The following is a 14,150-nucleotide window of genomic DNA, read 5'->3' as shown; positions in this document are numbered from 1 at the left end:
ATCTGTTCATCAATCTCAGCTTGGCGTTTAGCCCTAAGCTCTTCAACTTGTATCTCTTCGAATCTTTGTTCAATCGACGTTCCGAGCATATTCTCAACAACTTTATTCAACATGTAGAACTCGTGCTCTTTCAATGCCTTTGCAGCCTCAAGCTCTTTGTTTTTCATCTCGAAATACTTGTTCTGTTCATCTCTGCAAGCATTTTCTTCTTCAAGTTCAGCTACTCGCACCTTCAAGAAATCAATCTCAGACTGATCTGTATCAATCTTTTTCAATAATGCCTTGTTGTCAGCCTCTAATCTCTTCACACGCATTTCAAGAATTTTTTCACGATCAGCCACTCTCTTGCTTTCAGCTATAACCTTTTTGTTTTCATTCAAAACATCATCCATTTTCTTCTCTAACTTCTTCACCTGTTCATCATTCGCGAAACCGAAATCTCCAATATCTTCAAGATTTTCTGGAATGGCTGGAAACGTCTTGTGTCCAGAAGAACCAGGAGTTAGTTGAATTGGAATTTGAGTGAGTGGTGGTGTTTGAAATATTTCTTGAGATGTGAGCAAGGTTTGTTGTTGTGGTGGTGAGAGATGTAGTGGTGAAAGATGTAATGGTGATGGTTGTCTAGGTGGAGTTAGTTGTTTTGGTGGTGAAGGCTGTCTGGAAGGTGAAGGTTATTGTGGAGGTGTTGGTTGTCGTGGAGGTGTTTGATGTGGTGGATTGTATTGGTGTAGGTTCAGGTGGTGGAGTTGATGGTTTACTGGGTTCTTTGGCTGGTTTCTTCTTCAACACAATCTTCGGCTTTGTAATCTTCGTAGTAACTTTCTTGATTTTCGGAGATACAATCCTTTTCTTTGCACCTTCTTTCTTTTTGCCGCTTGAAGGTGATTGTGATTCAGAAACATGCTCTGGAGATGGTACGTATGCAGCATCATCTTTCTCCTGTCTCTTCCTCTTCCTTAATTGTTTTTGTTTCTCTGTAGCTTCTTGAATTCTTCTTAGACGTTCATTCTCATCTATTTCCTCATCTGAAGAACTCGAAGAGCTTGTTGTACTTTTATTGACATCATCACCTTCAATGTCATCAAGAACCTTCTCTTTCTCAGCTTCCACATTAACTGCTTGCTCAGACACTCAATCATCAACGTTTAACATTACTTGATCAATATCAGCATACGGATCTTCTTCCGCAGTAACAACCGGCTCATCCACCTCAGGCTCATCAATCAATAACGTTTTTGCAGTTTTCTTTTGTTTCTTCTTCGGCTGCGATGATGACCCCTCACCCTCCTGTGATTTAGGGGTGACCTTTTTGCCTCTTCTCCTCGTTTCTTTGACAAACCAATCATTCCGGGTGGTTTTGAACTCCTCAAGAGTCTTTAGCTCATCACCGTAAGCTGCTTCCTTCATTTCTTCTTCATTTCTCCAGTTTTGATGATCAACTGGATCAGGATCAATGTAGTTCACATCTTTGATATATCCGAAGAATTCAGCTACTACTTTTGGTTCTGGATGGTTTGGGTGATATCTAGCAAGCTGCTTGAGAGAATCGTTGCTCATGTGTGATTGAACTAACAAATCATTCTTCAAATCACGTTCAATCTCTGGATATGCATGATCAATCAGCATCTGCACAAATCTTGGATAAGACCAAGTCCGACTCTTTGTAGTAATATTCTCGGCCATATAATGAAAGACAATATGCGAGAAATTATATTTCTTGTTCAACACCAATGTAGTGACCATGTTCATCTGATAATCGCGCATTGTATCGTACCCTCCCTTGGTATGACTGAGAGACATCAATATACAATGAATAATAAACTTGTATGGTTTTTGAAATTTTGACTTTAAATAATTTCCAACATTCAATGCACCCACATATCCCATCCTGAGCATACATCCCTTTACCTTCCGTTCTGGAAACTTTGTTGGCGACTCTGCATCATCCGGAAAATTCACAACCTCACGAATAAGTGCCTCAGTAACAACAATTTCCTTCTTTTCATTATGCACCTTCACGATTGAATGAATTGCTTTGTTTTCCTCGTCATACTTTGAATGCTTCCAGAAACGTTTAATGTGTGACTTGTATAAAGGATGTTGATCGGTCAAAGCTTTCAGAATAGGAATCCGACTCATGAACTCCAGAATGCTGCTAAGCCAATTCTGAATTCTTTTGCACATCAAAATCACAACAACTGTTGTGAAGTGGATCAAATACCACATTTGAACCCTACAAACAATACAACATACAATGATTCCACACTTAGAAAATTTCAACATCAAAACAATTACAAGTGAAAACACATGTAATAACAAAGCATTACAAGCGAAAACACCCTAATTGATTTGGAGCGAATCACATAACACTCAGAAGCGAAATCAGGTTGACACATAGAAGCGGAATCAGGTTAACATATAGGAGCGGAATCACTAAGTTGAGTTAGGAGCGGAATCACATTAGGTGACTTAGAAGCGAAATCAGAAAAAATCACTTAGAAGCGAAATCAGAAAAAGTCACTTAGGAGCGAAATCTCAACATCATCTATTGTTCAGATTTAACAGTTTTTAACACTAAAACTAAGTTTCTCACATAACAGATGCCGACAGTTCAAATAATACATGATATAGCTAGATTAGAGCCTAAATCTACCTTGCCCGTGATTACTAGATGAGATAATCACAAGATCTGATAAAAATTGGGCAGCAATTCGGTAGGAAAACAAAGAAACTAGGGTTTCGCTCTTGGTCGCTGAGAGAGAATAAGTTGGTGCGAAATCAGACAAGTGACAGCAGGAGCGGAATCAGGTGGCTTTTATAGCCTGTCTGATTCCGCTCAAAATGGTCATAAAGTCTCTCGAGCGAAATCAGCTTTGAAGCTACGAGCGGAATCAGAATATGAAGCATCCAGGAGCGAAATCAGCTTTTTAATGTAAAACTTGTATTTTAGAGCGAAATCAGAAACATGATTTTCAGACTTTTTGAATTTTTAACTTTTCTGATTGTTCACCAACGCACCCAGTTGACCAAGTCCAAGTTAATGACCTTGGTCAACTGTTTGGCCTACCAAGTTCAAATTAATGACCTTGGTTGACTAGATTATGAAGTACGCTGACGTTTTGATCTGAAAACAGTTCAAATTAATGAACTTTTGAACATTTTGAGCCTTCAAACACCTTTTCAAACTTCAAACCTGTACCAATCACAGTTCAGTATATCCTGCTTACCCAACCCTCATCGAACAGACATGATCTGCACAAGGCTTTGATCGTCTGATTCCCAACGTCGGTTGTCGAAAATAAGATGAACAAATAAAATCTTTTTGGATTTTTTAACAGGATAAACTGAAATATGTACACACAATCTTTTTGTGAGCGTGTTAGGGGATCATATCAGCATTTGACAAGACACAAGCACCATTAAGCTACTATTTCATAACAAACCTTAGACAATTCGCGTAGATTTCCGATATACTGATCCTCTTAAACTTTTACAGAACTTTCAATCTGTCCGGGATACGGAATTAATATTTTAAGACTTAAACCTCTACATGTGTCCCACCTCAGTATATACTCCCGTATCCAGATCCCAATATTCAGTCTTACAGGTGAGTATACCTAGATGATATCTGTAATGGGGTGAATTGCGAGGGCCGTGAGAGCTCAGGTCGATACTTCTGTATACGCAGAGAGATGACGGCTTCGACTTTAGGTGGGTCCCCTTTGGGGATCTTCTTTACAACAGCACATGATTATCATTTTGCAATGTTTAATCATTTTTTATGCTGAGGGGAGGCTTTACAAGTAAAGCAATGCGTAAAGTATTATCCAGGGACTAGGTCAGTATTTCCATACAGCAGAAGTCCCGGAATAATACCCCAGATATCACTAAGCATAAAGACCTAGTATCTCAGAATAAGGGACCTTTCAAACGAGATTTCGGGGGTTACCCATATATCCTGGAGGTGTTCCCCACGTAAACGCAAGTAAATTTTAGGTTTATATCCCTAACTGATCTACTGATTTTGCAAAAACCTATCGGCACATCTTTAGCGAGACTGCTTAATTGCATTTTAAACGTTACATTTCTTTAGCGTATTGTGTCCGTCTAGCTGAAGTACTATCATTTCCCCTATTATACACAAACTCTTTTTCAAGTTTTCTAATGTTTTTGGATTTTTGTAATTTTATCATGTTTTTGTATTTTTCTGCGAATTTCTCCCCCTAAAAGAAAAACATATTTTTGTGTTTTTGTTTTTATCGAAAAGTAGAAAACAAACTGTACAGAAATTTGACAACACGACATGGTTCACATCTGATCGCCGCCCTCCTGGCTTCACATCTCTGATCATCGGCTTCACATTCTCTGATCATCGGTTTAAAAGATAGTAAAATCTCTTTTTGTCAAAGGGTTTTGGTATAAAAATCAGCTTTCTGATCATCGGTGTGTATGTGCTCAATCCGGATTAACTTCTTCTCGTGACAATCACGGATGAAGTGGTGACGGATTTCAATATGTTTCGTTTTTGAATGGTGAACCGGGTTTTTAGTGATGTTTATAGTTGCTTCGCTGTCCACATATATCGGCGTATCCAAGAAATGCAGACCGAAGTCGCGCATTTGCTGTTGGATCCATAGGATCTGTGAGCAACAGCTGGAGGCTGAAACGTATTCAGCCTCACATGTAGAAAGCGCCACTGCATTTTGTTTCTTGTACTGCCAGGAAACGAGTCGAGTTCCGAAAAACTGACACCCAGCAGTGGTGGACTTTGCATTCTGCTTGCAGCTTCCAAAGTCAGAGTCAGCGAAACCTGATAAGGAGAAGTCACCCGAGCGAGGATACCACAAGCCGATGCTTGGGCAGCCTTTCAAATACCGTAAGATACGTTTGATAATGGTCAGGTGTGACTGCTTCGGGCTCGACTGATATCTGGCACAGAGACATGTCGGGTACATGATGTCCGGTCTGGAAGCAGTGAGATACATCAGAGATCCAATGATTGACCGGTACAGTGTCTCGTCCACTTTCACTCCACTTTCGTCTGGACAAATCCCGTGATTTTGTGCAAGGGGGTTGCTGCAGGACTGCATTCAGTCATGTCGAACTTGTCAAGCACGTCCTTCACGTATTTCGTTTGGTGAATGAAGATTCCATCGGGCATCTGCTCCACCTGCAGCCCGAGGAAGAACTTCATCTCTCCCATCGAACTCATCTCAAACTTTTTCTTCATCACTTTCTCAAACTCTTTACAAAGATCGTCGTTGGTGGAACCGAAAATGATATCGTTAACATAAATCTGCACGATCAACAAATGGCCTGCCACTTCCTTTGTGAACAACGTACTATCTACTGTCCCTCTGGTGAACCCGTTGGTCAACAGATATTGGGAAAGCGTCTCGTACCAGGCTCTCGGGGCCTGGTGTAGTCTGTAGAGCGCCTTGTCCAGCAGATAGACCTTGTTTTTGTGCAGTGGATCTGTGAACCTCGGTGGTTGTCCCACATACACTTCTTCTTTGATTTTTTCGTAAAGGAAGGCAGATTTGACGTCCAGCTGGTACACTTTAAAGTCTTTCCATGACGCGAACGCCAGGAAGATCCGAATCGTCTCGAGTCTAGCAACCGGCCCGTAAACTTCATCATAGTCTATGCCTTCTTGCTGACTAAAGCTTTGTACCACCAATCGTACTTTGTTTCTCACCACGACTCCTCTGTCATCCCTTTTGCACTTGAAAACCCACTTTGTTTTTATCAACTTCTGATTCTATGGCAGATCGACCAGTCTCCAAACACCTAGCTTTTCAAATTGTTGCAGCTCTTCCTGCATCGCATTTACCCAACTATCTTCAGTCAACGCCTCTTTGTAAGTTCTGGGCTCTATCTGCAAAATAAAACACTTTAATGAGAATTCGTCTTGCAAATGAGCAACAGAAGAATAAAAACATGTAAGACCTCGATTGATTTGATCTCGGGTTTGACACCACTTTGCAGGTCACCAATTATTTGCTCTGACGGATGGTAAGACACAGTTCTAGGCATCATGGTGTCAGGCACATTCACTTCCGATTGCAAGTTCGATATATCAAGATCAACCTTTTGATCCTCAGCTTCCGTCGAAGTATCATTTGGTTCCTCGTCAAAAGTCGGAGCGGGTTCCACCTCTGAGTCGTTAGAATCGTCAAATGTTGGAGCTAGTTCCTCTGGTGGTTCGTTAGTTGTTCCACTCGGTCCGGCTTCATCATTGTGAGTACCCTCGGTGGGTTGAGAAACCACTAGCGGTCTAGGCACTTGCTCCTGTGACATAGATTGCTGGTACTGGTACAGAAGTGCTAGTTCCTCATCACTCGGCTGGACTGGTAAATGAAACGACTCCCAGAGCTTGTCATAATCGAACAGGAATCTTTGTCCGGGAAGTTGTGGTCATGGAGTATGCTTCTAACAATCCACATGCTGAACTTGTATCACTTTCCCCAGGCATGGTACGGACACCCTCTTCAACGGGCTTGCGTAACCTACAAAGAAACCCTCGTTTGATTTAGCACCAAATTTTCCATTCTCATCAATAAACATACACGGAGACCCAAATGGCTCCAGAAATTCAAGATTCGGCTTGTATCGGTGCAGCAGCTCAAAGCATGTCTTTTTGTACTTTTTGACAGTGAGGACATGATTCAATGTATAGCAGGCTGCAGATACTGCTTCGCTCCAGAAGAAAATCGGTAGTTTGGAATCGGCCAACATTGTGCGAGCTGTCTCTATTAGGGTCCGGTTCTTTCTTTCAGCAACGCCATTCTGTTGTGGTGTGTATGGCGCACTGAATTCATGAAGAATTCCCTTTTCATTGCAAAAATCGTACATTTTGCTGTTTTTGAATTCCGTTCCGTTATCACTACGAATTCTTCAGATCGGCAGCTTATACACCGTTTCCATCTTCTTGAACAACACCATCAACGACTCAAATGTTTGATCCTTTTTTTCCAAGCACACGACCCACGAGAATCTTGTAAAGTCATCAGTCACCACCAAGCAGTACAAGTCTCCACTGATGCTTTTTTACACGCTACACAATCATTAGACAAGTGAAAATTCTTTAAGTTTACACCTACTACCAAATCATTGTGTACTAGACAATTCATTTTACGAACATGAATGTGGCCCATCTTTCGATGCCACATAATTGTTTCTTTTTTCGTTGCTTTCGACTTTGACACAAAACATTGTTTTTGATGAGTTGTTGGTGTTGCAACGCTCATATCAAGAATATACAGGTCGTTCTCCCGCGAAGCGCGCAACAACACCATCTCATCAGGGATTTTAAACCCTGATTTTAAAACCACACACTCTGTATTTGTGACGTGTACACTGGAAGATTTATCACATATTTGCAAAATGCTAAGTAAATTGTTTTCCAATTCTACGATATAGTTCGCTTTCTCGAATGAAATGACACCGTTCGTCAACGTTCCTTGTCCAACAATTCTCCCGCCTTGATTTCCGGTGAAGCCCACATAACTTCCATTTATTGATTTGACGTCGTAAAGAAGAGCTAGCGTCCCTGTCATATGTCTCGATGCACCACTATCGATGATCCACTTCGAAAGGATAGACCTGGGCAGCCCCTGCAAACATCAAAACAATTTATTCAAACAATGATGCCCATGATTTCTTAACCTCAGAAACACTACCAAAGACTACATCACACTTCTCATCTGTCTTAGGAAAGATAAATGTGACATTAGGAACATCATCTTTCACAACTGGTTTTACTTTGTTGTTAATCGGGGGAAACTCAGCAAGAAATTTGTCAAGTTCAGATTCAAATTCTGCAACATCATCTTTTAAACCTTTGTTTCATTTTTTAACGCATTTTCCATCTTTTTGACCTCAACTGATGGTTTCGACTTTGCAACCCATGATTGGTTATCATAAATTTTTGTTTTGTGATAAATTTTTGAAGTCTTGCGAGACTTGGAAGATTCACCAACCACAAAGATCGATTTTGACTTATCCTCCGACTTCAAAGATTCACCTCTCTTTAAAATGCGAATCGAAGAAACCATTGGTTTTTTACCTTTTGTATCAATCGGTGATTTTGGTCGAGGTTTTTGAACAGTTGATTTTTGAACAGTTGGTTTTTGAACAGTTTGTTTTTGAACAATTTGTTTTTTAACAGGTTTTTCAAACACTTTCTTGCATTGTTTTGCCATGTGCCCGATCATTACAGCGATAACAGACTCTTTTGTCATATTCAACAAAAGTTGATTTGACTGTCTCCTCTTTCAACTTTTTCGCTGCATTGAAAATGTCCACGGCCTTTTGACTAAAGATGTAGTCCTTTTCGTCATTTACACTCAGTCCAGCGACAAAGATATCATTCATTTTCTCTTTTGGCTTAACCACCTGTTTAGCCGTCTTCTTCTCAAAACCAATCCCTTTGTTTTTAAGATTGTTTTTCTTGATATTACCCTTACCTTCCCACTCTTTCTTTCCCGAGCTGGTAGGACGTAATGAAACAAAAGATTTTTTAGGTTTTGAAAAGAATTCTTTGTTATTAACCTCATCAATGTTCATTTCAACCAACTTAAAAACTTTCTCAACATTCTCAATCTTCACGTTCTGAAGAGGATACTCGAAATCGGAGTAAAGTTTGTCTGTTCCAATCATAGTGTATACCACCATAATCGAATCATCATTCGCACTCTTATCCGATTTCGGTATGAACCGATCCAAGAAATTACCCTCATCTTCAGACTCACTAACAGATTTCTCAGATTGAGACTTTTCAGAGTTATCACTCTCCTCATCTAACACCTGATCGACAACGGTTTTGATGACCTGTGATTCGTTGTCGGTGTCGGATGCTGAGAATGTAACATCAATGCTTTCGGGCAAATCATCCTGAATCGATCTCAATTTGAGATTCAAAGCACCTTCCACCCCATCTGGATATTTTTGCGTATAATGATTCCACATTGGGGGTGGAACGCTCTTAAAGACTGGTGCAGCATGTGGCTGCTGTGGGACAATTTGTTCAAGAACATAAGATGAAGCCACATAACTCATCAATTTTTTATCAATCCTCTCATTTTGAATTTTAGCTAATTCAAGCTCTTTCTTTAGTGAAGCGATCGTGTCAAGATGAAAGTTAACCTCAACTTGTTTATGAAAAAGTGTTGCTTTAGCCAATTTTGTTGCTTTGTCATTTTCAACACTCTCTTTTCGGATCATTTTAATTGACCTGACAAGAGTATCATAAGCCTCTTTGACTTGTCCAAGGTCAAATTTAAGCATATCAGCATGATGTTTCAATTCCTGATACTTAGTGTCTTTCTCAAGACACTCCATGCATGGTTGTAAACACTTCTGGCATGGTGTTTCAGGGATTGAAACAACTTTCTCAACAACAACCTGTTCATCACACACAATTTTCACATCTTGTTTACCGACATTTTTCAACTCAGACTTAGACACTTTGACCTCCTGAACTCCAGATTTCTGATCTGACTCCTGTTTGACTGACACGGTACTGACAGACTCTGACTTCTCGAGTTCTGAGTCTACCTCTTTTAGCTTTCCCATGAGAGCTTTGTCAGCGATATCTTTCAATATCTCTCCAGTCAACTCCTTTGTCACGTCTATCATTTCCTCGACAACTTCTTTCTTTTCCTCGTATCTTGGACACGATCCAGTCGTAGGTTCTTCGAAATAACCTACAAAAGATTCAAACACTTTAGGAGGCATTATTGATTTCATAGAACTTGCCAATACCTCCTGTTCTGACTGGTAATAGTAAAATTCTACAGCGATTTCTTCAATATCAACCACATTATCAACAGGAACATCTTCAACAACCATCTCTGGCTCAGTCACCATCTCCGGTACTTCAACTATTTCAGCCATCATGGCCTGTCCATCGCTTCCATGGATGTATTTATCCCAAGTGAAACCTTCAGCTACTTTTTCATCATCTTGATTCACGATAAGAGCCTTCTCCGGTTTGTTTTCGATTTGCGGCCTCTGAACAGCAGGTTGTTGGTTAGGTCTATGATAGATCGCCTGCCTGTAATAGTCGTTTGTGAACGGGTTCTGATGGTTGTTCACTTCACGGTTCGGGCATTCTCTCTTGAAATGGCCACGTTCTTTACGTTTAAAGCAGGTAACTTTTGATATGCCGAAACCTAGCTTTTGATCAGGACCTGAGAGACTGTTTCTGCCTGTGATCTCCACAAAGTGTTGTGCCCTTCTAACTAAACTTTCCATGATCCATTTTATATCAATCAATTCAAGCTCCTCGGGGTCGATCTGGTCGTAATCCTCTTTTGTCATATTCGGATTACCGATCCTACCCGCCACTAAACCTTCATACGCCTCTAAAACGGACGCAAGTAAAGCAATGTGTTGTTTTGCGGCTGTTTCAGTAATTTCATTTCCATTCTTAATATTCACCGCGATGTTGCACTGCACCCCAGAAACGTAATCCTGATTGTTGGAACTTGTAGAGCTTTGAGGTGAAGGCTGCTGTTGAGCTTTGAAGTTTGGATCATAGTTCACAAATGGTGAGGGCTTGTTTGATTGTGGAGTGTTTGTAGAAGCACTTGAATTTGTATCAACACTAAAACCCGTTTGTATCTTTGGACTTTGATTTGTTGCAATAGGAGTGCTTCCTTTATAGTAAAGAGATACGTCTTGCTGCACATTCGCTGAATTCATCTTCTTTATCTTCAACATCTCCAACTCATGAGCCTCTATCTTTTCGATAAATGAACTGAGATTCAAATTCACGAAATCCGAGTTGTTTTTCAACATCATCAAGTATGTCCCCCATTCATCATAAGGTAATGCGTCGGACAACTTGTTGATCCATTCCTCGTTTGTCTTTGTAATCTCCAATCTTTTCATCTCTACCACAAGATGGCAATAACATTCAATCAACTGCTTCGTTGTTTCACCCTTCATCCCGGTAAAGATGTCGAACTCTTTCTTGATCAGGGCTTTCTTGCTTTTGATCATAGAGACGCTGCCTTGGAATTTCAACTTTAATGCTTGCCACATCGATTGCGAGTTAACATCATGTTGTAACAGCACAAGAATATCTTCTTTTATGGCCTATTGAAGAATACTGACCATCTTCTTCTCCGCCTTAAAATCATTCTGTTCGGTTTCAGTCAAACTTCCAATGCCTTTCTCTAAGCCCATTCCATCAACAGGTGGAACATATCTTTTCTCTATCTTCATCCAACACTCAAAATGGTTGGCTTGTACCCAATTCTTGAAACGACCCGACCATTCGGCATACTCATCCATGTTTATAAGCTTTGGCGGTTTCTGCATTGTTCCTAGCTCGTTCTCCATGTTGACATTTTGAACTATACTTGCCGGATTTTGTGTTGCCGTCATGCCGCTACCCACGAAAAGGTTGTAAAAATCTTGATTTTCCATTTTAAGTAACAAATTCTGAAAATTTTTAACTTTTTGACAAACAGGTTACTTTTACTGAAAAATTTTCTACACAGACTGAATTCCCAACACGATATCACGAACGAAACGGACTTAAACCCTCAAACCATGATTTTCAATCTAAACTGTTTTTTTGAGCGAAATCACAATTTTAAGTTTGGAGCGAAATCAAAAGTTACTTTCTGGAGCAAAATCAGAAAGTGACTTTTGGAGCGAAATCAACAATTAATCTCGAGAGGAATCACCTTTGAAAACTTTGGAGCGAAATAAACAGGTAATTCTGAGCGGAATCACCTTTGGAGCGAAATCAGTGATTGAATCTCGAGCGAAATCAGAATCAACGAGCGGAATCACTGATTCCGCTTCTACTGCTCGAGCGGAATTAGAACTTTTAGAGCGAAATCAACCAAAAACATTCTCGAGCGAAATCAGCCACTTTTAAGCTGTTTTTTATGCTGAAACTCTCAAGGGTTTGTTAATTGTCAATTTTACCCAATATGTCCAAATTTCAGTCCATTTTGTCCGTGGCAATGTCCAGAAACTCAAAAAGTGTAGTAAAAAAGCTTTGATTCTGGTATTCTAGCTCATAACTGGCTCTGATACCAATTGTAGGACCGTTATTGACGATCGAATGAGTCAATCAGAGCTAAACACCACTGTTTATGCAGCGGAAATACAGAAACAGCTTGAATCAAAGTAGAATGGAGTAGAAACAAAATGCAGATCACTTTAAACACGTTTTGTCATTAATACTTCTCAGAAAATTTCGGCAACGGTTCGGCTACACAGTCGACATTCAGGTACAAAATGAGAAAACACAAACACTATATATAGGGGGCTGATTTCGCTCCTAATGACATCGTGTCATTTCGGGCGGAATCACCTTGTTGTGATTTCGCTCCTAATGACACAATGTCATTTGGAGCGGAATCAGAACACTACAACCCAAATCTTACAAACAGCCCCCTAAACTTTACATAATTAGCATATTTGACCCCTAGACCCTATACAAGCTTGACTAAGACTAAGACGCAGGCTTTAGACATTCGTGCACCAACAGATGGTGTGAATATGTGAAGAATGATGAAGGATCTAGGAGGCCATGCTTTATAAAGACATCTCTTGATATTTTGTCCAAACTAGCAAGCAACAATCTCATAAAATAATGGAAATAATCTAGGAGGCATGGTGTAGATATTTGGTTGATGATTTTGTGGGTCCTTTGGACCGAGTTCGGTTAGGGGGGGTTGGATATAAAAGTTGCAACTAATAGGTAAATGTTGGTTAGATTTCAAGTATAAACTTACATTTGTTAGTTAGTTGCTTTTTAGTGGGCGTTAGGGTGTTCAGGGATCACGACTAGTCAAGAAATAATTAAACAATGTGTTTGGCAAAAATTTGGTGTTCTGGGTAATGTCCGGTTGTCCAGTTAGACACGGCTCCGTGAAAGTGTTTAATTATTCCGTAAAGTGTCTTTTAGATATATTTTTGTAACACTTTTAATTCCTAACACTTAGGAAAACATTCAGGACCATTTAGTCAATTTTCTGCACAATACTAGTATGTTAACAAACACATGTAAGTATGACGCAGTATTCAGAAAATAGTTATGTAATTCAACACAGTCATGAAGCACCTTTAATTAACATTAATAAATCATACGGATACATGAAATCATGAGGGTTGTCACACCAAAGAACCATGTTCTTTGCAGAACAAACTTCTCATGTGGTTCTTTCATTTTGTGATCACTCGTGATCTTCTCTAAAATCCTAAGTACTAGTTTCTTTTAAAGAGACAAAGTACAGGGTACAAATTGCAGATTCTTAAACAAATACTTGAAGTACCATTTCAAATCTCTGATTTGATATCTAAAGGTACTTTCGTAGGTCCTGAACTGGACCCATGTATTGTGACTATGTACACGATTATCAAGAACATTTTTGCTTCGTGTGTTGCTTTAACATGCCTAGTACATGGATTTCAAAACATATTCATTACATGAATTCCAAATCCTTATAAGATCTTTCTATCTTCATAGGTAGATTCTTGAGGATATTTTAAGTACTAATTGAAATCCGTGATTGGATTTCTAGTGTACTTCAAAATGCATAAATTCAAATTAACGAACGAGCTAATAACTAAATTAACGAATACACAATTTTGTGATTTTATGTTTATGTGTAATTCTAAAGCTCGCTATCTAAGTCCTGGTAGAATCTTCCGTATTTTCATATGTTAGATTCTCAGAAGGATACTCAAAGCATTATCCAAAATCCTTAAGGGGACTTTCTATGCAAATAGTCAGACCCTTGGGTTCCAAAGTGTTGTTTTAAAACAATTATTTGGTTCAAAGTCAAAAAGATCCCTTAGTGATCTGTTTAAAGAGATCATACGAAGATCTAGTTAAAAAGATCATGTGTTGATCTCGTTAAAAAGACTGTTCATTGATCTAATTAAAAAGATCTTTTGGTGATCTAGTCAAGTCATTTCATGTTAGTTCGATTGATTTTACCCTACACATTATGAGACGAACTGTGCGGATTGTGCAAGGAATTACGTAATTATGGAATTCAGTGCACAGAAACCACAGCGAGTTTTGTCATGTGTTAAGACCTATAGTGATGAGAATAACGAGACGGGAACAATGTAAAAAGGGCATGGTGGATACGCCGCTGGTACTTCCTATATATAAG

General features: G+C 39.5%; 1 protein-coding gene across 1 annotated transcript; it reads right to left on the bottom strand.

Annotated features, from left to right (window-relative positions):
• Positions 1-1,708: 1,708 nt before the first annotated feature.
• On the bottom strand, positions 1,709-11,049 carry LOC110924731. The gene is made up of 6 exons (XM_022168724.1): positions 10,335-11,049; positions 9,406-10,244; positions 8,671-8,895; positions 7,264-7,616; positions 1,909-2,233; positions 1,709-1,789 (listed from the first exon to the last, which is right to left on the bottom strand). Exons 1-6 carry the CDS (start codon positions 11,047-11,049, stop codon positions 1,709-1,711), a joined length of 2,538 nt encoding a protein of 845 aa, XP_022024416.1.
• Between the last annotated feature and the right edge of the window lie 3,101 nt (positions 11,050-14,150).

The sequence above is a fragment of the Helianthus annuus genome, chromosome 17 (genome assembly GCF_002127325.2).
Source record: "Helianthus annuus cultivar XRQ/B chromosome 17, HanXRQr2.0-SUNRISE, whole genome shotgun sequence".
In the NCBI taxonomy this organism is placed as follows: Eukaryota; Viridiplantae; Streptophyta; class Magnoliopsida; order Asterales; family Asteraceae; genus Helianthus; species Helianthus annuus.
The sequence above is the reverse complement of the archived record's forward strand: the minus strand, read 5'-3'. Positions and strand labels throughout refer to the sequence as shown.